General features: G+C 47.0%; 1 protein-coding gene across 4 annotated transcripts; it reads right to left on the bottom strand.

The window, feature by feature from the left end:
- Positions 1 to 2,567: 2,567 nt before the first annotated feature.
- LOC127215547 (peroxisomal targeting signal 1 receptor) lies at positions 2,568 to 21,871 on the bottom strand. Of its 4 annotated transcripts, XM_051175952.1 has the most exons (16): positions 21,738 to 21,871; positions 20,989 to 21,151; positions 20,686 to 20,721; positions 20,263 to 20,395; positions 19,957 to 20,088; positions 11,612 to 11,717; positions 11,137 to 11,227; positions 10,610 to 10,720; positions 10,292 to 10,387; positions 9,810 to 9,929; positions 5,234 to 5,377; positions 5,007 to 5,077; positions 4,375 to 4,587; positions 3,930 to 4,095; positions 3,477 to 3,634; positions 2,569 to 3,296 (listed from the first exon to the last, which is right to left on the bottom strand). In XM_051175952.1, exons 2-16 carry the CDS (start codon positions 21,133 to 21,135, stop codon positions 3,095 to 3,097), a joined length of 1,926 nt encoding a protein of 641 aa, XP_051031909.1. In that variant the 5' UTR covers positions 21,136 to 21,151; positions 21,738 to 21,871; the 3' UTR covers positions 2,569 to 3,094. The 4 variants fall into 4 exon arrangements, with proteins under 4 accessions (XP_051031910.1, XP_051031912.1, XP_051031909.1 ...); XM_051175953.1 differs by lacking the exon at positions 21,738 to 21,871 and having other exon boundaries at positions 2,568 to 3,296; positions 9,810 to 9,905; positions 20,989 to 21,515; XM_051175955.1 differs by lacking the exons at positions 10,610 to 10,720; positions 21,738 to 21,871 and having other exon boundaries at positions 2,568 to 3,296; positions 9,810 to 9,905; positions 20,989 to 21,514.
- Between the last annotated feature and the right edge of the window lie 4,717 nt (positions 21,872 to 26,588).

The following is a 26,588-nucleotide window of genomic DNA, read 5'->3' as shown; positions in this document are numbered from 1 at the left end:
CAGACTTGACTCAAAGGTCTTTGGTCCACTTTTAATTCATTGTTGTACACAGGAGAAGATACAGATCTGGTCTCATTCCACACATGGAAATTTGGTTTTCCTAGAACCACTTGTTAAAGAGGCTCTTTGTCAATGTTGTTGTTGACAACTTTGTCAAAACTTAGATGGCCATAGCTGTATGACGGGACTGGGCTCTCACAGCTGTATGACGGGACTGGGCTCTCACAGCTGTATGACGGGACTGGGCTCTCACTCACTTGCATTGATCTACACACATTTCCAGTGCAGTCCTGTTTCAGTCGCTATGCCCCCAATGTTGCTCATTCTGTTCTATTGCTTTGGTTATTGTGTTTTGAGCTTCCATTTGATTTTAGGATTTTTCCCCCCTAATGATATAAAGAATGTCATTGGGACTTCTCTTAGGGTTTCTGTTGCTATGAAGAGACATCATGACCACAGAAACTTTTTTTTTTTTAACTTTTTATGAGCATTAGTGTTTTGCCTGCATGTATGTCTGTGTGAGGGTATCAGATCCCCTAGAACTGGAATTACAGACAGTTGTGAGTTGCCATGTGGGTGCTGGGAATTGAACCTTGGTCCTTGGGAAGAGCAGCCAGTGCTCTTAACTACTGAGCCTTCTCTCCAGCCCCCACAGCAACACTTATAAAGGGTAACTGATGTGGGATGTCCTTCTGTATGCTGCAAATATGTGTTGCTTTTATTGGTTGATGAATAAAACTGTTTTGGCCAATGGCTAAGCAGAGTAAAGCCAGGCAGAAAATCCGAACAGAGAAACAGAGAGAAGGTGGAGTTGGGGAGATGCCATGTAGCCACTAGGGAGGCAAGATACCAGGGCATCACTGGTAAGCCATAGCCATGTAATGACACACAGATTAGTAGAAATGGGTTAATTTATGAGAGAGCTAGCCAGCAATATGCTTAAGCCATTAGCCAACAATTATAAATGTATATTAAATCTCTGAGTGGTTATCTGGTGAGCTGCTGTGGGGACCCAGTGGGTGGAGAGAAACTGGTCCAGGGGGACCAGGCAGAAATGCATAAGAGCTTCCAACCGCTGAAAACATTTGATTGTAGTGGCTCTGTCCCTTATCATCATGGCAGGACATGGAGGCATGAAGGTAGTACTGGAGGAGCAGGAGCTCTACAGCTTGCAGGCAACAGGGGTGAACTGAGACACTGGTGGGGGCATGGGAGGGTGGGAGGGGAGGCAACTAGGATTGATGTGTAAACTAAGATTACTCTAAATCAAATCAACTTTACCAGGTTTGGATACCTGGGTACCAGCGACTTCGAACAGTGAGTGGCAGGGTCCCCAGTGTGCTTTTCAGATGAGGTCAGAGGGCTTTCTGGAGTCAGCTCACTTCTCCGTGTGGTTCCAGGTAAAACTCACGTCACCTGGTTTTCCCATGGAGCCACCATGCTGGCCTTGAGTTACTCCCTCTCTGTGCACTGCCCATCTTTTTCTCTTTACTTATCAGGTATCTTAAAGTTGCTTTTATGAATCTCCAAAGCTCCTCCTTTCTTTAAAATAGCCTGTTCTTATTCAAACTTCTCCCTTATGGGGGTCACAGTGCGAAAGCTTCTAAAATACCTCCTTTCCTGGAACCCCCGATTGCGTTTTCTGAATAGTTAGGCAGGTAAGTGGGTGGGGATCCGGAAAGAGCTGGGAGTAGGGAAGAGGGAGGGAGGGGAGAAAAGTGAGTGTTAAAACACTATGAACCGTGGCAGGTTGCTGGCACTTGACAACTCTGGAGGGACAGATAAGCAATCAATACACCAGTGAGGATTTAGACAACAGAGAAGGAAAAACTTGAACATCAATCTGCCAAACACTGACCAGCCCTCCCATCACCCAGCTTCACCAGCAGCAGACTCCTACCCACACCAGCTCAATTTAGTCTTCATACAAATATTTTACAGTTTTATTTTTAAATCATTTACACATATGCATACAAAGAAAAATAAATTTCAGGATGGAACCTTGGGATCATGGCAGTTTAAAAAAATCTCTGATCATTAGCTCCTGAAGACAAGGCAAGCCGCTTAGCAGTCACTTGGCAGGGGGCATGTGTGTCCCCAGGAGAGAACAGTGGAGAAGAATGCAGCTGCTCCTTCGCACCCCTTGGTCTTCACCTTGTGGAGGTACAATGAGGGGAGGGGATTTTCCAATGCTACCCCCTTCAAATGTTTAAGAAGGCTTATGGTAACACTGACCACCCGCCCCACCCCCACCCCCCGCGCGCGCGCGCGCACACACACACACAGACACTCAGTTGGGAATTTGGCAAGAATACAGCTTCTGAACCAGTTTGCTATGAGAGTTTGTTCTCTTCCTACTTACAGGTCTCTCAAGGGGCAGAGCCTGCAGTCCTGACCACACCCCCTACTGTCCCACCTCAGACTCTGGGCTCATCCCACAAATGAGCGCCCTCCCTCCCCTCGTAGCCCATGCTCCCTGCAGTGATGGGCCCCAGGCCCTGAGTGTCCACTGCTTCTACAGTGTCCACCACAGGGGACAGAGTCCCGGCTCACTCCCCACGAGTGACAAAACTATGAGCAAGTGTCCCAAGCTCGGCTCTGGGGAGCAACATCAACGTTTCCCTTAACAGGCCAACAGCTAGCATCCTTCCCATACAGTATCACAGCTGCCAGGAGAACCTCTTATAACTGCCCGAGGAAGCTGAACTGTTACCAATTCCCAGTAAGAGTAGGGCGAGGAGAGACTTACAAATGTGGTAGACCCTAACACAAACGGCAGCTGATGACAACAATTTCCCTATGTCGTTGGGTCCTACCCGAAACTCAGCACCAGGAAAGGGCATGATGAGCAGAAAGAGATCTGTAGCTGGGTACATAGCCCTTGAATTACCAAGGGACAGAGACAGCTCATTCCCTACAATTATGTAGGACCTAGGACACAGACCATGCACCCCTACGTCGAGGCAGCTCCTGAGAGGTCGTACCGCTTGTGGTCATCAGCCCAACCCCTTGGTAGGCCCATTGGAGGAGAGGGAGTCACATCCAGAGCGAGAACCCCTCTAGGCAGACACTCACAGGGCAGCCCATCCCACTGTCACTGGGGCAGGCCAAACATAGCTAGGAGGGCAGACAGATCCCGAGCATCAGCTGCCCCATAGGCATCACTCTGGCCTAACATAGATAAGGCCAATCGCAGGGTACTCCATATGTTCTCCGACATGGCGCCCCCCTCGCCCCGAGGGCCCCGGCTCTTCCTCTGCATGTTCAGAGCCTCTAGAAAGTGTTCCACAGCCTCTCTGTAGGGAAGAGGAGAGATAGTGAGGGAACAGCAGTGAATGAGGCGCATGGGGAATGGGGAGGGAGGAGAGGGAGGGAGGGAGGGAGGGAGGGAGGGAGGGAGGGAGGGAGGAAGGGAGAGTCATAACACGAGAAGCCCGAGACAAGATGCATCTGCTCACAAAGGAGCCCATCCTCACCGGTGAGCCCCAAGGTTGATGCAGCTGATGCCTAGGTTATAGCGAGACCGGATATACCCAGGCTGTAGCTCGAGGGCTCTGCGGTATGCGGCTACAGCTTCTTCGCTCTGGTTCCCATTGGCCAGTGTGGCCCCAAGTTTGTTCCACAGCAAATAGTCCTGGGACAGAGAGAGAGAGAGATCTGGGAATAGGAGCTAGGCCTGGACAACTTCCGTCAATTCTGCCACCCACTTCACTACTGCTTGGTTAATGCAGGTCACTAACCCACTCTCTTGCCCTCAGTAGCTCCCAGCATGCTCACTAGGTCACCCTGTGGCAGTCACACCCTCCCTCCCGCGTCCATACACCCCTGTCCTCCCCCCCCCACCCCCTTTCCCTTCCCAGTCTTCCCAAGGCTGTCGTGAAATCTCCCATGTGCAAATGACTCTTCAGCCGTCTTCCCCTGAGGCTCACATTGGGACGAACACTGAGGGCAGCCGTAAAGCAGTCCACGGCCTTGCCGTACTCCCCGCTCAGGTTGAAGAGGACTCCCAAGCCACACTGCACATCAGGGTCGATGGATGTGGGGTCCAGACGCACAGCTGCCAGGAAGAGTTCTTTCACTTCGAGAAACAGGGAGCTAGGGAAGGAGAAGAAAAAGCACACAGCTAGGTAGATGGGTCCGTCTGTATTCCTAGCCCCCAAAACAACCCCTTAAAAAGTCAACCATACTCCCAAGATTCATCACTGTATCTCGTTTACCCAAACTCCACTTCCCAGCCTGCTTTGTTCATCACAGCCCTGCATGGTAGAATGGTAACCTCCTTCAAGCTGACCCTGGGTAAGCCATTTCACTCTTAGACTGTTGGACTCGGCATCCCGAAACTTCCCTCCTCACCCTAGGAACCCATGCACTCACTCAGACAACAGGGATCCCAAGACACGCTTGCTGGGACCCAGTCCTGCCCCACTCGCCCCTTCTTCACCAGGGGTCACCAGATGGGCATAGGCCGGTGAGTAGCGCAGCCAGTCTCGCAGGGTCTCACAGGCCTGCCGCTGCAGGGACTCGTTGGTGAAGCTTACAGCCAGCGCCATCAGTGCTGTCCGGTTATCTGGCTTCAGCTCCAGACACCTGATGGCACAAAGATGAGCAGACTGAGAATCTACACATGACACCAGCAGCCCTCAAGCACCAGGAGCCCATGGCCAAGCTTTGAAATACACTCATGAATGCCTCACTTCTGCCTGCTCGGGTCAACACAGAGAAGAATCCTCTGGCCTTCGAGTTAATATTAAAGATCCCAACCCTGAGAAGGCAAAGCTTCAGCAGGCAAAGACCAACCAGGATCCCACAAATACAATCAAAGCTGACGGAGGATCAGAATCAAGCCTTCCGCTCACTCCTCCAGTCATTACTGAGCCATGCTGACTCAGGACAATCTCAGATTCATTCGTATGCTAGTGGTCAGAAAAGACAAGGCCCTGGTTCTGGTACCTGTTAGACTAAAGGCTGACATCTACATGTACCTGCCCTCACGGTGGCACACTCACCTCCGCAGGGCACTGATAGCCAGGAGCTCTTGCTCATTCTCAGCCTGGGTGGTACCCAGATACTGCCAAGCCTGGAGAGAAGTTGACAATTCCATCACTGACTTTGTGTCTGTCCTCTCCTCCATGGGCTTCCCCCACGCACCATCTCACTGGCAGCTGGAGGAGACCACACCCCATCTGCATGCCTCTCTGGGTCCCCCCCACAAAACTGGATGAAGCCCACTCACTTCCATGTGCTTAGGGTCCTGCTGCACGGCAGCCTCAAAAAGCAGCACAGCATTGGGCAGGTCTCCCTCCTCAAGTCGACGCAGTCCTTCTTCAAAAGCCTGAGGGTGGTCCCGCAGGGGATTCTCCTCCTCAAACTGGTACCCCTAGAAAGAAGAGAATCGAGGGGGAGAACTCCTAAGAGGGGATCTAGGCAGTCAGGGCAGCAGGGCTGGGAAACCAGCAGTCAAGACAGGTGGAGAAGGTGAAGGCTTCCTTCCACGCCGGTGCAGCAAAGTCTCCGAATCGTGAGGCCCATCCATGACAAAGTGAAGGGAGTGTCAACTCACTGCCATCTGCTATTCATAGTGAAGGAAGCTGGCTGAGGCTGGAAGTATCTATGCTGCAATTATAAACTTATTTTAGGAGGCCTTCCCAAGCCTGCATTGCCATATCTTCAACTTCTCTCCACTGGACAGAGCGCGCCTCTCCACGGCACCCGCCTATCACAGTGAAAGCTCACCTCAGGGCCCAAATCCTAGTGTGATGGTGGGTGAGGGGACTGTGACATCAGTCAGAGGCCCCGCCTTCAAGGCAAGGCTTGCCCAACTCAGGGACTGCATGAACTGACTGGGTGCATCAGAAATAATTTATTCCCCATAACTACATTTGTTTGTTTCTTTTGTTTTTGTTCATTTGTTTTTTTTTTTTTAGGTGGGGTCTTGCTATGTAGCTGAGGCTGGCCTCAAACTCACAGCTTTCTTCTTGCCTTGACTTTACAGACATAAGCCACCATAGTGGGCTTCTAGACTTTAAATACAACCGGGATCCCAAAATCTAGCTGGCACAGAACACTTCTACAAGACACTGATCTCTTCCAGCTGGGGGGATTCTCAACTGAGCAAGTTACAGTGCTGCCTCAAAAGCTTTGCCAACTAGCATTTGATGTGAACAGGAGGAGGACAAGATGAGGCCAAAGTCACTGGTAAGCCACAAGGCTTTGGACAAATAAAACATTCCTTTGGGGGAAGTTACCGTCACAAAAAAAGAATGAAAACCATATGCAGGTCACCAGACAGTTTGGTGAACAATTTCAAATACAGTACAAACATGGAGAACTTAGCAGTAAACTGTACAGAATAAAGACAAGACGTCCGTCCTGTTTGATTATCATTGTGAAACAACGAATCAGAAGGGTTACATTCTATAGTGCAAGTCATTGCTGTAAAGGACAATTAACAACTTCAGTGGGGTTCAAAACATGAGACTGGCTGCTGGAGATGGCTTTGAGGGAAATGTGTCACATGGATAGTTGGGAATATTAAAAATTCCGTAAAAACCCTACTACAAAGGATAGCATGCCTTCTCAGTAAGTGACCAGACAATAAATATGTCACACCTTGCAGGTTCTACTGCAACTACCCAGCTCCACCACAAGAGGGCAAAAGCAGCCAGGGGCAGTATGCAATGAGCATGGCTATGTCATCATCAAATTTTACTCATGGACATGCTCAGCCATTGAGCCATTTACAAATGAGTGGCAAATCCACTTATCTACAGGTCACACATGCTCTAGATCACCTGAATTCAAAAGAATAAATATGTTTACACTCAACCTTAACTGCTATCCATCAACCCATCCTTTAATGACACTCCGTGGGAAGCAGATTGTTACATATGATGTAATTTCCTAATTAATGTAATTTATGCCTCAAAGCTACTGAAAGCCTTACTAAAAGTCTTAAACGCTGCCCACTAACAGTGGCTGTAGCTACTTCCTGAAGGTACAAGGCCTGTGTGTAGCAGCCAGCAGTGATGAATGTTCTCATGTCTCTACAAGACAATGTGACGAATGAATACAATCATCTCCCGAACAGGAGTTCCCTCTGGACCCTATTACCTATAATTTTAAGGTCTCATCAATTACTGCTCAAAGAGTTATTAACTATTATCCCCCTGTGCAAAAAGAAAAGATTTGCAGAGATGGGAAAAGAACCCTCTGAAGGAGCCCTTCACAGCCTACAGAGTGCAGAGAGCTGAGCACTGCTCTGCATTCTGAAAGCTCTAACCCTGCCAGTCATCTGGTCTGATCCACTGCCCTGGGCTGTTGCAAACTCTCACAGGATCACACTGTGGATACAACATGGCTTCTACATCACAGAAACTCTTTTCCTAACAGTGACAGTGTCTCTTTAGGCCACGTGTGTATGAAAAAAATCTAAGGATTATCAATAAAAAATGCTTAATTCTAAAAAGTATAAAGAGGGATGAGGAGATAGCTGAGTGGATAAAGCAGACGCAGGCAAGCAGGAGGATCAGAGTTCAGATCCCCAACTCCCAAGATTAAAAACCAAGCAAGCATGTGTTCCCATTGGAGAGTGGATCCCCAAGGCAAGCTGACCAGCTAGACTACAGCTTTGTCAATGAGCCCTGGGTTCATGAAGAGAGAAAGAGGAGAGATGACAGAGGAGAGAGAGGGAGAGAGAGAGAGAGAGAGAGAGAGAGAGAGAGAGAGAGAGAGAGAGAGAGAGAGACTTTGCCCTAGGCAGGAAAGTAGAAAGCAACAAAGAAAGACACCTCATCATAATACCTGGCCTCAACACACACATGCACACCAGACACATGCAAAAAAAAAAAAAAAAAAAAAAAAAAAAAACAAGTAACAACTAAAAAGCACACAAAGACCCATGAACTCACATCCACTTTTAAAGTATTTCATATAATTCAATACAACTTAGCTTAAGGACAGACAGAACGTAACTTCACTATTAGTAAGTAATAAAAAGGAGCATTTTTGTGAAGCATTAGTGCAGGGTTTTCTAAGCCAAGTTTTGCCAGATTTCAAGGTATCACTAACATCAAATAGGGTTCATGGATCTAATAACGTAATTATATTTTTTGTTTGTTTTGAAACACAATCTCGAGTTAGCCTAATTTACAATTCTCCCAACTTAGCCTCACAAGTGCTAGGTTACAGGTGTGTACCACCATGCCTGGTTCCCTCATTATAGTTTTAACTTTTCTACGTATTTGGCCCAGCATGTCTTAAATTTAGCACTTAAATAGTAAATGCTAAATCCAGCTTCAAATTTAAAAAGTTAGTCTGTGAAGTATGTCATAAATTCCAGAGTAATACTGCTCTTATGAGAACAGTGCTTATGTCTCCATTTATCAATGTATGGAAATGCTAATTATAAGTCAACAACATATCAAACTATTAATGTAGGGCAACAAGAGTGTTATTCCATAAGAGGAATTTATACTGTGGCAAAGTACGAAGTGAGATTCCCTAGAAGGAAGCAGCCCCTCGATGCACCACACAAGGCCATTCTTGGACAAGCCCAGAACACATGGAAACACCACGGTCCCATTTTCCCTTGCAGCAGGTTGTTCTGAGGCTCTCGACCCATGACCTTCTTCTCACAGTCCCTGAACTTCCTTCCTCCAGCTTGGCACATCTCCCTACGTCAACATTCACCTCCACAACCCAGCTCCACAGCTCAGGGCCTGGTCCTTCCTCCTCCACAGCTGAGCTGTGGAGCTGAGCTGAGAAAGAGGTGTTACTCTGATGGGGCTGTCCTTCTGTCTGCTGTGAATATATATTTCTCTTACTGGTTGATGAATAAATGCTGATTGGCCAGTAGCCAAGTAGGAAGTATAGCCCGGGCTACCAGACTAGGAGAATTCTGGGAAGAGGGACACAGAGAGGAGCCGCCAGGGAGAACCATGTAGCTGAGGAGGAAGCAAGAGGGCCAGGTATCAGTAAAGCAAGACAAAGTGGAGACACATAGATGAACTGAAATGAGTTAATAATTGAGAGAGAGCAAGCCAAATAGGAAGCCTGAGCCATCAGCAAACAGTTTATAATTAATATAAGCCTCAGTGTGCTTATCTGGGACAGGACAGGACAAAAACCTCTCATCATCATTATTCCATTCCTGTTGTCTTCCCCTTCATGTTTCAACTCAGAGGCTCAATTACCAGCCACGTCCCCAGAGATCCTGAAACTCATAAGCAGATTTACTCACAAACACCTAAGCCAAAAGCACACATTACATGCAAAAATCCAAACATCTTCACCACAGACTACTGGGAAATGTTCCTATTGTTTAAATTAGCTAATGTAATTCTTTGAAATCCTGAACTGGGACAAGAGCCTGGTTCCTACAAAAGATCAGAACTCAAATGAGAGCTGAGGGCATAGCTCAGTGGGATAGTCAGTCCTTCCTAGCACACACCACCCCTGGTTTGATCCCCAGATTGAACTCACTAGCTAAAAAAAAAAAAAAGGACATACATGTCACAGCTTGGACAGAGAAACTACCATTGTCCAGCAGAACAACCAGCAGCAGATAAATTGTCTCAGTACAACCTCCAAAGAGGACCTACCCATCATGTGTAAGTCTCCTTCATGGGCATTATGTCACTGTATGATGTGCAGAGGTATTCTTACTAACTGCTACATCTTAGGACCATTCAATTAGTGGACATCAAGAGCCAAGGTATCATCAGACTCCACAGAAAGAGGCTCAAAAGCAGCAATGGCTTCAGCATGGAAACTCTTCCCATTCCAGAACCTGGAAAGTCAGGGGCTCCTACCTTGTCGTAGGAAGCGGATGTGAGGTCATCATAGTCAGACAGCCAGGGGTGCGCCTCAGCATCCCGTTTTGCCATCTCCTCCAACTCTGCCTGCAACTTGTCCCAGAAATCGACATCAGACTGTAAGGAAGGGAGGGCAGATAGAGAAAGGCAGTGTGTCGTGGCCACCCACCCACCCTCCACTCTACTGAGGTGTGTCCCTAGGGCAATAGGTCTTAAACTTCAACATGTTCAGCAACCATCAGAGAAGCTTTTGCAAAATGCAAATTTTCCAACCATCCCCCAAGATTCTGATGCAGAAATCTGGAATGATGTCCAAGAATTTGCATTTTTAAAAAACACGTATCCCACATCTACGCAATTGACACAGATGACCCAGCACACTATGAGACAATGCCCATCACCTCTGACACTAACAAAGCCATACTGCCCCTGGGAGGGCATGGCCCTGGGGCACTTGTGTCCACACCAGCTGTTCTCACCTCTATTGCTGACTTGGCTCGCTCAAATTCCACATCAAGGGCAGCTGTGTTGTTTCCTGATCTTGTGAACTGATCGACCCAGGCCTCTGATGTGTCCTGTGACAAAAGATGATCAATGCCACCTCACCAACTTCCTTCCCATTAACAGTGACTGAGAGCCCACTAGACACCACCAGCCTGGATACTCTCAGAATCTTTCCCCACCCACTCATGATCTAGACGCCACAAGGCAACCTGTCATAAAGTCCCTTCCCACTGAACACTGGCCCCACCTTAGGCAGCAGTCTTCAGGTGGGCTGGGGAGTGACAATGTCCTACCTGCTGCTGTATAAACTCTGCTGCCCACTGCTCTGCCTGAGCTCGGCCCGACCCTGCAGCGGACTCCAGGGACACCTGCCCCTCGCCAATCTGTCGCACGAATTTCAGGAACTGGGGCACAGAGACACACATAGGCACCTTGGGACAGGACTTCTAGGTGCACACTCTCAACTATGCCCAAGGAGACCCTGCACTCGTCCCTCCCTAAACACCTCTAGCTGCATCGAGATAACGCTAAAGACACTAAAAAAAAAAAAAAAAAAAAAAAAAGCAGAGATCAAACACTTAAACATGGGGGAGGGGTTCTGCCCCTCCAGAGTTGAGAAGGCACAGAAAAGACAATGGGTTTGCAGACAAAGATATGAGGAAAATAGTGGGAAGATGCAGCCAGATCCAAAATCTCCATTCTCCAGAAGGAAGACAGTTCTAGAATCTCAGTGCCACTTTACACCATCGTAGAGTGAAGGAAAGACGGCTTCTACCTTCAGTCCCAGCTCTGCCGAGCACAGCAACAGGAGGCAACTCACCTCAGAGTTAGCCAGTTTGGGGTCGTCCACTTTGGACACAAAGTCACTGGCTGTGTGCCGCAGGTCCTCCTCGGGATGGTAGTCATCGTACCTGTGGCGAGCAAGCAGGCTTAGGCCATCCACCCACTGCCCATGCTCTTCCCCAGTCCTGGCCCACAGCAAACACTGCTGTTCTTGGGAGGAGAACAACAATGCTATCCCACTATGGCAAGGAGCTGCAAGCTCCAGTACAGTAAAGAGGGTATCTCAGTGGAAGCTGCAAAGAGAAGAAGAGAATAGCATGCTCGGAGAAACATGGTTAGACAGTTACAAATCCCTAATAGGTGAAATACCAGTAATGCTAATGGGAATGTTAATAAATGAAGTAGAAAAGAAAAACCTGCAAGCTGCATGTGGGTGGAGAATATGGACGGGGGAGGCTGGGCAACTGCCCAAATCATACTTTTATGCCATCCAAGAAAGAGACTGAACTCACCACCGATCGGTGGCAGATGATCCCTCTGGCTCTCCCAACCACAGCTTCTCCTCAGACTGCTCCAGATACTCCTCAGCCCATCGGGCGGGGGACACGGACAAGGGGTCTGCAAAGAGCAGTTGTGGAACTCAATCAAGACTCCAGTGTAAGATAGAGAAAGTAGTGCAGATTCACTGACCCACTTAGCCAAACCTAAGCACACAGAACCCTGGAGAGCCCCTCCTTGGAAGAGAATTCTAATGCACCCAACATCCTCTTCACTGGCTGAGCTATTCCCAAGGGGGCCAAATGGAAGTTTATGGAGAGCTGGGAAGAGCAGACCTACTAAGGAAGATCTGGAAATAACTTAGCACTCCCAAGGCTGAACCAGAAGGCTGGAAAGTTGAAGCCTATAGAAAGAGCCTATCTTTAAAGGATGGTAGGGTAGAAAGACGTCTCAGTGGTTAAAAGCACTGGCTGTTCTTCCAGAGGACCTGGGTTCAATTCCCAGCACCCATATGATAATTCACAACTGACTGTAATATCTTAGTTCCAGGTGCCCTCTTCTGACCTTAAGGAAACCAAGCACACATGTAGGAAAAAATACACATAAAATAATTTTTCAAAAATCTTTATTAGTGTATATCAGTTGTACAAAATTGGGGCTTCAATACACCATTTTCATACATCCATATAATGAATTTTAATCACATCAACTCCTCTTTCTTTGGGGGGAATGGAGGTTTTAGGATGTCTCTCTATGTAGTCCTGGTTGTCCTGGAACTCACTACATAGACCAGGCTGGCCTCAAAACCACTGAGATCCACTTGCCTATGGCTAGGATAATGGCAGGAGCCACCATGCCCAGCCACACACACACACCCTTTACTTCCCAACTTCCCCTCCTCTTTCTTCCTTCCCCCTTCACCAGCCTTCCAAATCCTTTTTCGGTGACATCTACAGTGCTCAGTAAGAAGCAGGGAGCAGCCAGGCTCCTTTACAGGAACTATATATAAAGTATCAAGTACAGTGTACGCCAAACCTGGACACTCCACAGCACTCACAACCCACTTGGGGAGAGTCAGAGCTGCACGAATCCTCATAAGAGGCCCCTACACCCAGAGATAATTCTATCCTCACTCTTGTCGCCGTGTTGTTGCTGTTTGGGGCTTTTTAAGACAGGGTCTCACTATGTAGCCCAAGCTGGCCCCGAACATTTAAATAGGCCATGTTTTTCAGTCAAATTCTAAAGTTATCTTAGAAACTCTAGTGACAAAGGGCACCAGAAACATGGGAACAAACACTAAATGAGGGCACTGAACTGTTTCTCAACTCCTTGAACTTTGTCCTACCAAGCAAGCAGTGAGCAGATTAGTGTTGCCGAGGTAGCAGAGAAGGCACAAGCCCAGGTTCCACCTTCTACTCTGTCCCCATCTTTACATCCCAGATGCCGACAAGGTAATCCAATCCCCAACTGGAAGGTGTGACTGTCCTGCTGTAATACTGAGAAAGCACCTCATGCCCTTAGGATTGATGTACATCCCACTTTACCTAAGACTTGGCCTGAACAATTTCAACAAAGCATTCTCAAACTCTGAGAAAAGAATGTCAAACTCTTAAAGAAAAAGAGCCAAGGGTCTCAGAATACACACACCTAATTGTGAGAAGTCGTGCATAATTAGCATAATTAAAAGGCATGATGAATAACTGTTTGGGTTTACAGATCCCATGTTTTAATTTCAAGGACCGTCAACAACTACAGGCTCTGTTCTCAGGGCCTCGGGTAACATTTTTCTACTTCCCTACCATAAGTAGATGGTGGCTTATATATGGAGACTGAAAAACAAATGTTTAACATCAAAACAGATTTGAGTAACAACTCCCAGCTCCTTAGTCCTGATCTGTTGAAAAAGAACCATTCTCCTGCTCACTCTCCATTGCCTCCTTACTCTCACTTTGGCTGTGAGAGATCCTGAGACCACAGTCACAAGCTACTTCTGTAGAATATCCTCACCAACAACAAAACAACAGAAAAATCTACACTGTCTGGACTTTACCACATGCACACCACACTTTAGGGGCAAAGAAACCAGGTGACAAGCACCATCCTTACATTCTACAATTCAGGGCAGGGTGTGCACATCAGTGTTAAATTCCTGCCTAGCATTCGAAAGGGCATGAGTTCAATCCCCAGCTATTACAACAGTAATAGCAACAACAACCTAACACAGTTTGACGCTGGGTCTCAAGACGCTGAATTTTCCAGCACTAGGAACCTGCCCCAACAAAGGGATTAGAGAAAATAACCAAATGAACAACATTTGGCTTCACAACCTTTTTTGAGAAATCCTTACAGAAAACCAGATCCATTTGGACACACTTGGAACTGAAGCAATAAAGACCAAAGAGAAACAGTGATTGTCTTAGGTCACACATAAGCAGAGTTTGAGCCAATGACCTGGATATCACATTCCTGTTTGCATCATACTTCTCACAGAGCACATCTCCTACAAGTGGAAAAGTCAAACACTCAATGCCCTACTCTAAGCAGTGAGAGTTCTGTGGAAAGGAGTGTAGGTTCTAGAGTGAGCCTAAGGTCACCCACATTCAAACCCCAACTCCACTGTGTACTTCAGAGTAGATACTTTAACTTCTAAGTTTCCACTTCCTTATCTATAAAACAGACAGTAACAAACAGCTCATAGGGGTGTCTGCAAAATTATAATTCAGAGGCCAGGCAGTGGTAGTGCACAACTTTAATTCCAGCCCTTGGGAGGCAGAGACAGGTAGATCTCTGTGAGTTCAAGACCAGCCTGGTCTATAGAGTGAGTTCCAGGACAGCCAGAGCTATATAAAGAAACCCTGTCTCAAAAAACAAAACAAAACAAAAATAATAATAATAAATAAAATAAAAGGCAGTACAAAGCCGGCTGCTATCATTACTGTCTGGGGAGGGCAAACCTACAGAGCATCACAGGGAGACTGTCGCTCCTCTACTCCATAGCTGCTCCTCCTCTTTTCAGGGAAGAACTAGCACCAGCACATTCTGCCAGTGCTTCTGACGACTTTTCCTGTAACAGCACAAGCTGGTAGTTCATAGCTGCCCTATGACCTTCACACACTGTGGTGGCCATTCTTGCTTGTCATCTTCACTACATCTGGAATTAACTACAACCCAACAAGCTGGGAACTTTTTCTTAATTAAAACATTTGAAGTGGGAAGACCTACTTTTTTTTTTGGGGGGGGGAGTCAGACAGGGTTTCTCTGTATTACTTTGGAGCCTTCCTGGAACTCGATCTGTAGACCAGGCTGGCATCGAACTCACAGAGATCCGCCAGCCTCCGCCTCCCCGAGTGTTGGGATTAAAAGCGTGCACCACCAAGGCCAGGCTTGGGGAGACTTCCTTTTAGTCTGGATCTTCTGGACCACAACTTTTCTGGCTGCCTGTAGATTAAGGCTGGAAGTCACATCTATTCCAGACATGGAAGAAGCAAGCTTGCACTCTACTCTCCCTGTTTGCTCTCCTCACTGGCAAGCCCATTCCTTTACTGGCATCAAAACCTATGTCTTTGACATTGTGACATACTAAAGACCAGCTGAGACATCTAGCCTCATGAACTAAACAACTACTGGATTCCTGGACCTCCAGTTGGTAGACAGACATTGCTGAATTAGCTGGGCCACAGCTTGTAAACCACTCTAATAAATCCTCTCCCCCCCCCCCATGTGTGTGTGTGTGTGTGTGTGTGTGTGTGTGTGTTTTCTGTAAGTTTCTGTTCCTCTAGATAACCCTGATTAATACACACAGTATTATGTCAACTGAGTCCGTCTAAATTCAGAATACCGCAGGCTGAGTTTTATCTCCAGATTTGAGTAAACACAAGATGCCAACTGGCCAGAAAACACAACAGATGCTTCTATCAGTAGTATGAGAGACCAAAAAGGGGGGGATGGGTCTTGTATAGTGATGGACTAAGTCTTGACTGGGTGCTTATGCAAATCTACACAGCTGATGAAGCTGCATAATACTGTTCACACACAGATAATGAATGGAATGCAAAACTGAGGAAAACCAATGAGCTATATGAAATGTACCAAAGTGGATCTCCTGATCACCACAGGGAGAATCTGAGGTCGTAACAGAACTTTCCTGAATGTTTTCTTTTTATTTATTTTTCTGAAATTAGCAGTAAGACTATAAAATTTTCCATATAAAAAAAAACAACTAGCCAGGTGGTAGTGATGAACACCTTTAATCCCAGCACTTGGGAGGCAGAGGCAGGTGGATTTCTGGAGTTAGAGGCCAGACTGGTCTAACCCTGTCTTGAAAAAAAAAAAAAAAAACAAACAAATAAAATAAAAAGATGAGCTTCAAAGTTCCTTTTGAGTAATTCTAGAATATTAAACATGGGAATTAAAAGATAAAAAGAACCTACAAAGCATGCCTATAATCCCAGCACTTGGGATACAGAGGCAAAACTCAGTTCAAAGCCAGCCCAGGCTATATAGTAAGACCTTTTCTCAAAAAAAAAAGGGGGGGGGCATAAGGGTACATGCCAGTAACCATAGTAACCATAACGTTCACCAGAGACAGCCACAAATGTAAGCCAACCTGATATACAAAAGCAAGCTGGAGGCACAGCAGGGCTACAGTGAGATTATTGTCTCACAAACACCAAAACATAATTAGCTAGTAAGACTTTTTAAAGTACAGGATTTTGTTTCGAATCTACTTGCCCATAAAACAACAGTTAACTCATATCGTTGACATACCAGCCACAAACACTAAGAGAAAGACATTTTACAGCATGAACTCTGGGGCTGCAGAGATGGCTCAGTGGTTAGGACACCAGCTTATTTAAAGGTTCTTCCAGGTGACCTGGGTTCAATTTCCAGGCCCCATTTGGCAGCTAACAACAATCTCAAACTCCAGTGCTAGGGGATTTGACAGCCTTTTCCAGCTTCTGCGGGTAATGCATATATGTGACACACAGACAAACATGCAGGCAAAAAGACCCATATACATAAAATAATAATAATAAAAATAAGAAATCTTTTAAATAAATTATGAATTCCTAGCAAGTAAATTTCTTTCAGCTTTTGCTCCCAACTCTCCACTTGTTCATTCACTATCAAAGGTCTACTACAACGGGACAGTTTTACAGAGACCACTTTCACACGGCACCATTCCAGGTACCCACATCCGGGCCTCTGTGAAGCAGGAATAGTTGCAAACAAATGTGCAAACCGGATGAGCTCTCCAAAGACAACCAAGCAGGTGAGGCAGGTCCAACATGTTTTTCTAAGGCTGTTCTCATTTGTGAATTAGGGGAGATGTCACGGGCAGGAAGTAATTAGTTATAATAAAATCAGGCTCACATTGTGCTTTGCTGAACAAACAGTTTGTTTGTTTGTTTGTTTGTTTTTTGCCTGTTAGCTTTAAATTATGGAAATGACTAATGCCCACCCATTCCAACCAGTCACTCTGTACTAAGGTTTGTGTGGACACCTGGAAGGTTCAGTCCAGCAGAGGGTCTCTAGATAGCTCGGATTCTGACTTGAGGCAATTCCACAGGGGAAGCCTTGAGAGTATTCTAAAACTGAGGATTTTGGAATTGTTCGAAAGTACAGTTGCTGGGTGCAAGCAGGCATGAGCTTGGATATCAAATCTCCTCCTGACACTTTGTAAGATTTCCAAATCTCAGCCTAGCCGAGACGGCTCAGAACTAACAGCAAACCCTAGAACACTGTCTGCCCTCCTTGCTTTAGGAAAGGGCATCTGGGTGTAATGACCTATAACCACTTACACTAGTCATTGGGCTCCAGGGCATTTCTCCTGTGTTCAGAGGAAGCCCTACCTTCAGGAGAATGAGAAATGGTCAGAGGAAACGCCAACTAAGTCCTTAACTCAAAACCCTTCGACTACTCAGGACACTGTGACTGCCCAGAGGCTAGAATCTTTGTAACTTTCCCCATTCATATCTCTTCTCATCCTCGGATTTCTCAGCGTAGAAAAAAGGCCAACAATGCTTTTCTCAGTGAGCAATCAGGAGAGGAAGGCTGAAGACTCTGCCCCCCCCCTTCGCCCCAATCCGATAGCTTGGTGTGTGCAGCCAAGGGAGAAAGAGCATAAAAGTACAGGCCCGGCAGGACAGACTGACAGCTTGGTCCACAGTCAAACCCCAACTACACCCTAGGGAGAACCCTAAACAGCGAGTTTAAACTAAACTGCCTTCTAGACATGTGTGCTCACCACAGACAGTGCTGCCCTCAAGCGTGGCCAGGGAAGCCTCTCTGCAGTGGTCAGCAGGTACTGACGGAAGTGCTGAGAATAAGTAAGAGACTACCAGCACTCAGCCCTCACTGGGACATCCATCCTCAGAAGCGGGGGTGGGGAGGACGTGGGACCCAGAGGATGGAGTGGGGTGCAGTGACACACCGTCTTCAGGACATGGCGTGCCCATTGCACCCATGGGCTCATTTCAGCGGTAGTCACCTGCACGGGGTCATGTCAACAAGATCAGGTGACATCTGAGAGGCAGCATTAACTGGACTCAGCGGACTATTAACACAAAAGAAAGGGAAGAGAGGAAGGGGCATGGAGGGAAGCAGGGCATGTTGGGTATCTAGAGGGAGTAGATGGAGGAGTCGGGGGAGTTCTTCCAGAGAGCCCGGGTTACATGTGACCAAGATACACTGTTTACATGTATGAAAATGCCTAAGAATAAATAAAGGCTATGTTATTAATTAAAAAAAAAAAAAAAAAAAAAAAACCTAGCTGGGTGGTGGTAGCCCACGCTTTTAATCTCAGCACTTGGGAGGCAGAGGCAGGGGGATCTCTGTAAGTTCAAGGCCAGCGTGGTCTACAGAGTGAGTTCCAGGACAGCCAGGAGCCAGGACTGTAACACAGAGAAATCCTGTCTTGAGAAAAAAAAAACTATACCTCAAAAACTCAGTATGCTTATCTGTAAAGTGGTTCTGAAAACAGTAGCTAGAACTTGGGTTGTCATGCAGTTTAAACAAACAACAAATTCAATGCACTTCACACAGAGCTCAGAACACACTAAGTACACAGAAGCTAATATTATTATTAACATTGTAGATGACCTTTACCCTCAAAGGCCACTCATTCCTCTATAACAACAATAGAATAGTTCCCGGAACTCATACAGACACAAAACTACAGATTCCAGTCTCTTATATGAAATGATCTATCTGAATATAACCTATACATCCTCCTGTTATTTTAACATCTCTAGATGACTATTAGTACCCAGTATATAATATAAATGCCAAGTATATAGTAATTACATGGATCAGGAAATAATGAATACACACACACATACACACACACACACACACACACACACACGTGCATACACATATACAAACAGCCAGGCATAGTGGTTCACACCTGGAATCCCAGCACTCATGAGGCTAAGGTAGGAAGACCTCAGTTACATAGGGATTTGGAGGATAGCCTGGTCTACAAGAGACCCTGTCTAAAAACTCAAAAAGTATGTATACTTTTAGTATAGACATAAGGTTTTCCAAACATTTTTCATGCACGATTTGTCCAATCTACAGATAAGGAATCTACAGATACAGAGACAGCCTAGTTTCTGAACACCATAATTCTACTTGCCCAGACCCCCAATTCTACTCAAGATGGCTGAATGCCAGACTCCCAGGGGCTACAGTGATGATCTCTCTCCTCCTAGGCCATCCATCCCATCTCTAGTTCTCTGCATTAAGCTGGAGTTTCCTCTTTTTCTCTCTCCTTTCTCACTCTCTTCCCCCTCTCGTTTTTTCTTCATTCAAACATGGTTTTCCTTGTTTTTCAAGACAGGGTTTCTCTTGGCTTTGGAGCCAAGAAACTAGCTCTGCAGACCAGGTTGGTCTCAAACTCATAGAAATCTGCCTGCCTCTGCCTCCCAAGTGCTGGGATTAAAGGCCTGAGCCACCACCACCTGGCTTCAAAGCCGGTTTTCTACAAAACAAAACAAACAAAAATCTGGGCAGTGGTGATGTACGCCTTTAATCCCAGCACTCCAGAGACAGAAGCAGGAGGATCTCTGTGAGTTCAAGGCCAGCCTGGTCTACAGAATGAGTTCCAGGACAGGCTCCAAAGCTACAGAAAAATCCTGTCTCTAAAACAAAACAAACAAACAACCCCGGTTTTCTTGTTAATATGTTTTGATTCCCTCCAGTTACTACAAGAAGTCACATCTAATGTCCTACAGAAATTAATCAAGAAGTTAGAAAAAAAACATTACAGCTAAAAGTCACCTTATACCCTAAGAGGAATTATTACTGCAGTACAGAACTTTTAAACAAATAGTACAGGTTTTCCCACAAGCCTTACCTGTGACTTCGGCGATGAATTCTTGGGACCAGTCAGTCTCATTATAATCCTGAGCTACATCCACAGCATCTCCAGCCGCAAGAAACTCCTGGGCCCAATTCTCAGACAAGGCCAAGTCTGCTATACCAGGGGCTAAAAAGAGACAAGAGAAGACTAAGAAAAGGGAAACAAGCACCCATCACTCCGGAATACCACCTCCTTTGTCTCCCTCACTCTGCTGACACCAGCAAAGTCATAGGATAGGAGCCCTCCGGCCTCTGTGCACAGAAAACACTGGTCTTCTTTCTCACCAGGCCCTCAACCTACCTCTCTGAGGTGCCTGGCGGAAGTTTGACTGTTCAATCTCCTGCATCTCTGCCAGGAGGTCATCCATCTTGAAGGTCTGAGGGGCCCGGGATACAAGGGGTGCATTCTGGTCCTGCAGGAATTCTGCCACCAACTATTACAGAGAGATAGTGAGATGAACTGTTAGGATCAGAGGGCCTCAGAAAGGGGCAGGACAGACTAGATGGGGATACTGATGTCAGAGAGATAGAAAATAGACACTGGAGACAATAAAGAAAAAAAGCATCCATCTGTAAATTTGGAAACCAAAAGGAGTAGAAGAAAGCATTGGCATACAAGGAGAGAGTTCAACGTGAAGTATGAGTGGACTGTTTAAAGGTTAAAAAAAAGTCATCATGGACCAAAAAGAGAGAGACAGACAGACAGAAAACTTGCTTTATTTACCTCATCTTCAGAACCTACTCCCAAGGGCTTGGAAACCTAAGAAGGAAGAAAAGAAGCAATAACACAGTCAGGAAGGGCACAGGCATCCGGAGTAGCCCCAACTTTAACTTTAGGTGACCTAAAGCAAGTGATTAAGCCTTCACAAAGCCTCGGCTTCTTTGTCTATAAAACAGTTGTCCTTGTCTGTGTACAGATGCACAGTGCTCACCCCATCGTCACTGAGTGGTAACTGCTATTTCTTGTAACAACAGAGAAAGCACCTATTGGGCTGACAAATGGGCTCTCCTGCCCTAGAACACTCACCGTCTCGGCGGCTGAGGCTCCTGGGGGCCAAGGGCCAGGCCTCAGTCCCTCCTGCCGAAGGGCCTTGTCCTGGGTGAAGTGGGTGGCCAGCTTCATGAGCGGGTTAGCACCCCCACACTCGCCCTCCACCAGCTCCCGCATTGCCATGGTGACCACCAGCTCCCTGATGGACACAAGATTAGAACTGTGGTCCCAGAGTCGGACTTTCCCAACGCACGCTTCGGCCCTCTAGAGCAGGTGGGCCCACGACTGTCCCACGCGGGCCAGGCCTCCAGGGCCAGGCGTCCTGCCGCTCGCTGGTCACCCCCTAGCTGTGTCCGGAGTCCAGGGGGAGTCTGTTTCGTCCTGCCTCCCCACTCCAAGCCTCGGCTTTCGGTTCGGGTCCTCCCGCAGCTGTCAGGACTGCATCTCAGACGCCACCCGCCAACTGCAGCCCGACAAATGGGCCTGGACCCCTGGGGAGCACGGGCACCGCGTCATCAACACGCCTAGACGGGGACTGCGACCGGACCAGAGAGAGCAGGATCGCCGACCGACCGCACACCTGGACCCGCACCCAAGTCGGGGGTGCGCTGCGGGACCGATCCCCGTCACCTGAGCCCCTCCCCCCGCCGGGCCGGCCCCCGGCCCCGCGCCCCCAGTCCCGCTGGCCCAGCCCCCGCCCCCCGCTCCCGCTCCCGCCCCGCAAGGCCACCGCAGCAGCGGAGACTCGCGGCCCCGACCCCGCGCCCCCAGGCTCCGATGCTCACCGCCGCGGGCCGCACCGCAGGACCCGCCGGGGCACCCGGGGTGGGCTGGGGGAGGGGAGGGGGCGGGAGCCAGGGGGCGGGGCTCAGCCTTAAAGGGGACGGGACGGCCGCGCTGCGGCCCAGATCAACGGAAGCTGGTGAGGGGGCGGGGCCTTGAGCTGCGCGGCGTAATGGGCGGAGCCAGGAGCCTTAAAGGGGAAGTCCTGGCCAGTTGGCTTGGCGAGCTCTCCAGTAGTCCCTAGAACGCCAGGATTTATTTTCTGGAAAATTCAGAGAAATGGAGCTAGCTAGGAAAGGCTTCTCGGGCTTTGGAAGGGAGCCAAGGTTGCAGGATCCAAGGCTCAACTCTCTTTCCTGGGTCTTCTCTCTCTCTCTCTCTAAATCGGCCAAACAGAACCTGGGAGATTTCGTGGGGTCAAATCCGTGACCTGCTTCGGCCTTGTGGACCTCACCCCCGCCCCCACCCCCACCCCTTCCAACGTGCTCCTTCAGGACAACGTCACAGCCTCCAAGGAGACCGAGGCTTGCCCCCAATTCCTCTCCCTTGCCTGTATAATGAGGAAAATTGCGCCGGATGATGACAAATTCTGGTGACTAAAATAGGGTCCTACGCATTCTGAGACCTCAAACCGGTAATGGATGGGAACGGTGCAGTGAGTCACTCCTTTCTCCTTCCAACATCACTACTGCTCAAGGTCATGATGGCCTGATTCCCTCAGCTCCAAGTTGGGAGAACGTGGCAAGAAATACCTTTGATGGGGGGTGGATATGAACCTAAGCCTCAGGCTCCACCATCTGCCAGAGAACCTCAAGGGAAATAAACCTTGACGTCTCACCTAGGTCCAAGACCAAGGGACTCCTTGACGTCGTGGGGAAGGGGAGGGGTTCAGAGTGCTGGCTGGTGGGCTCGGATGAGATTAATGCTAGAAAAGCCAGACCATGCGGAAGCAGATAGTCAGCAGGTGGCGCTCTGGGGCAGGCTTTATCTTTACAGCAAAGGTAGCCTCACTTGGGGAATACAAGCTGTGTAAATCCATCCCTAGAAAGATAGGAATTGCCCTTATAGCAACAATGGTTAAATAAGGCAGAATATTGTGCAATGCTTTTGCCTTTAGTACATTGTCGATATTGTTCAGAGGCTCTAACCCCTATTTTCCAATTTACAATAAATCCCAGCCCTCGGGTGTCCCCACTGATCCTAGGCTACCATTGTAAAGAAAAAAAGAAGAAGAAAAAACAAACAAACAAAAACTAGATCGAATAAACTAACCGCACCAAGGAAAAAAGGACGCCCTCTTAGAAGATGAACACTTAAAACAGGAGGCTGTCTGGAGAAAGCAGTGTTTAAGGAAACATGTAATGTTAACATCAAGGAAACAGGAAAGCATCTCCCCAGTAACACTCAAAGCACACCACACACATAGCCTTCTGCTCTGCTAGGAGTTTAGTAACTGATTAGCAGTAATTCACTATGCCAAGCTCTTGGGAGAATGGTTGTAATAATAACTAAAGCTTATGAAATGCGTGTTAAACCCCAAGTGTTACACTAAACACTTGGTGAGCACTAGCACTTTTAATCATCATAATCTTCATAATACTCCTATGAAAAAGATATTACTTACAAATAAGACTCGTCCGAAAATCAAACATCTGGGAAGTCAGAATCCAGAGCTGGCAAGATGGCTCAGTAGGTAAAGGCATTTGTATACAGGCCTAATGGCCTAAATTTAATTCCCGGGTCCCACAAAGTGGCAGAGAGAACTGATTCCCTCTGAGAGCTGTCCTCTGACCTCTACACACACACACACACACACACACACACACACACACACACACTTTAATCAATGCAAGCATAGTTCCAGGCACTGACCCATATACAATCCTGCCTTCCATACTTGGAGATGTCATCCTTGTAGAGCCTAGAGAGCTTTGATGTAAGCCAAAGACTTCACAGAGTCTAGCCCACAGTCCCAGAGGTGTTGGAGAAAGACTAAGTTATGTGGGTGCTTAATATTTTGATATTTAGCCCATTGGGTTTCTAATGTGAAATCAAATCTTCATCTAAGTTCAACTTTAGAGCCATATTTCTAGCCATAAAATAAATATTTTTTATAAAGCAAAGGTAAATATTCCTTAATATTTAACCAATTCAACAGGCTGAAATCCTCTAATTTTCCGATATATGTTTACCATGCCAGGTATGGTTTTAAGCACTTTTCAAATATTCATTTATGTAATCCACTTAATAATAACTATTAATATTAAGCTGTCCCCATTCAAGAGGTAAGAACATTGAGACTCAGAAGTGTTGGGACTTTCCCAGGGTGCTGTCATTTCACAATAGGGGGAGGGGCATGGCTGTGTTACATTCAGAGTTCTTAGTGGTATATAATTTTCATGACAAGCCATTCTTTTGACTTTGAAGCAAAAAATGTTTTAAAACAGAAAAAACAAACAAACAAAAAAAAAAAACTTAGCTTTTAGACTCTGCAGAAACTGGGAGTGGCCAGGCCCTGCTTTGCTGACCACTGACCTGGAGAGTCCAGTTCCAAAGTCCATATTCTTTTTATTTATTTATTTTTATTTTATTGGTGTTTTACCTGTATGTATGACTGTGTGAGGGTGGAGTTACAGACAGTTGTGAGCTGCCATGTGGGTGCTGGGAATTTGACCCTGGTCCTCTGGAAAAGCAATCAGTGATCTTAACCACTGAGCCATCTCACCATCCCCTTTTAAGTGTGTGGTCCAGGATGGCCTCAGACTCGTGGTCCTCCCACCTCCATCTCTTTCATCAAATCCTTCTGGTGTGCACCACCACAATGGGCGTCCGTATTCTTCAAGGCCGCACTGCGCTCTACTTTTGTTTTTCAATTTGGTTTATTTTTGTTTTTGTGACAGGGTCTCACTCTGTAGCCCAGGCCAGCTTCACACTTGCTGTAATCCTCCTGCCTCAGCTCCCTGTGTGCTAGGATCATGGGCATGACCTGCTATGTCTAGCGTTGGTGGGAAGAGGCATTATGAGCATTCCCATGTATCCCAGGCTAGCCCCGAGTTCCTGGTCCTCTTTCTGCTTTCTGAATCTTAGGATTGCACACATGTGACATCACATTTAGCCCCTTACCACCTTTTGGGGAGATGAACTCTGTCCCTGCCATGGATCCCTACGCCAATTCCCTGACCAATAATGAAATCTAACTCATGTTACAACCTTGCCTACTTTGTGTCCTTTAAGTGCCAATAATTTACACAATCTCATCACTTGAATGAGTAAATTTATTTGTATGTTTTCAAGTCCACGTTTTTTTCTTTTGAAGGGGGATGCTTTAGCCTTTGTTGTTTTTGTTTTTAAGATGAGGAATCAGCCATGCATAATGGCACACACCTTTGATCTCAGCAGTCAGAAAACAGAGGCAGGCAGCCCTTTGTGAATTTGAGGCCAGCCTGGTCTACATAATGAGTTCCAGGACAGCCAGGAGTATATAGAGATATCCTGTCACAAAGAAAAACAAACTTGAGTGATGGGAGATGCCATTATGTATATATGTTTCTCATACTGGTTAATAATAAAAGCACTGTTGGCCAATAGGAAAGGAATATAGGAGGGACTAGGAGACAAGGAGGAAACTGGAAGTAGTAAGGAAGAGTCAAGATGGAGAGTCTGGAGAGAGCAGTATGCAGCAGCCGGCTCCCGGTAAGAAGACCACGTGGAAATACATAGATTAACACAAATGGGTTAATACTTAAGACAGAGAGAGCTAGCCGATAAGAAAGTAGTAACTGGCCAACAGTATAACATCTAATACAGAGTCTCTGTGTGTTATTTGGGGCTGGCGCGGCGGCAGGACAAGACCAGCGGTGGCAGGAGGAAAAAACCTTACCCCTTACACTTGAGGATCCAACCCAGGCCTTGCCATGCTATATGAGTGCTCTACCGTTGAGCCCCGCCCCCCAGCTCTGTTTCTTGGGTGTTTAAATAGATGCGGAGTAATGCAAGTAGTCTCCATACTCTGAAATCGCAAAACAAGGTCCAGTTTTCACACAGACACATTTGGAAGGATCTGTTGGTTACAAGTGTCCACCGCTCCTTCAGCCTCAGTAGTCATCACTGACAGAGACAACGAGACAACAGAAGAAAGTTGCATGTGCAGTAAGATGCAGCCATTTCCAAAGCCAGGCCCCCGAACGTACCTGGGAGATAGCAGTCTGTTTTAATTGTTCAAAATAGCAATAAGTACAAAGTCCAAGGCACATCTAGCACTACCCACCTAGGTTTGGGTTCAAAGTACCTACCTCACCCCATTTGTCCCAGGGAATTTTCCCCAGAGAAGAAGGTAGTGCACACACCCTTTACCCCTGTGTCTTAGTCCATTCCACCTGCTATAAGAAAACACCTCGACTAGGTGACTTATAGGCAAGATCAAAGCACCAGCAGGTTCAGTATCTGATGAGGCTCTTGCCTCCTCATAACACCTTGCCTCTGCATCCCACAGAAATAAGAGGCAACGACCTCTCTGGAATCTCTTCAACAGGTCCTGCTCTCATTCACGATGGAGAGTTCTCTGACCTCATCACTTCTCAGACACCTGCTAGGGCCATCAACCTTGGCGGTGGGTTTTGGCTTGTGAATTATGGATGATACAAACTTGTGGTTTGAATGTGTGTTTCCCCACGGATCATGTGCTGGCAGCTTGTCCCCAGGATGGCAATTGTGACAAGAAGAAGCTTTAAGAATGAAGCCAATTGGAAGGTTCTGTGAATACAAAGAAGGAAGGGAAAAGGATGGGCGCTTCCTGCTTGAGATTGCTTCCCCCAAATAAGTGGTTTTGCACCCTTTTCATTATATTTTCACCA

Source organism: Phodopus roborovskii, unplaced genomic scaffold (assembly GCF_943737965.1).
Source record: "Phodopus roborovskii unplaced genomic scaffold, PHOROB, whole genome shotgun sequence".
Lineage (NCBI taxonomy): Eukaryota > Metazoa > Chordata > Mammalia > Rodentia > Cricetidae > Phodopus > Phodopus roborovskii.
Note: the sequence above shows the minus strand (reverse complement) of the source record. Positions and strands in the feature narration are given on the sequence as shown.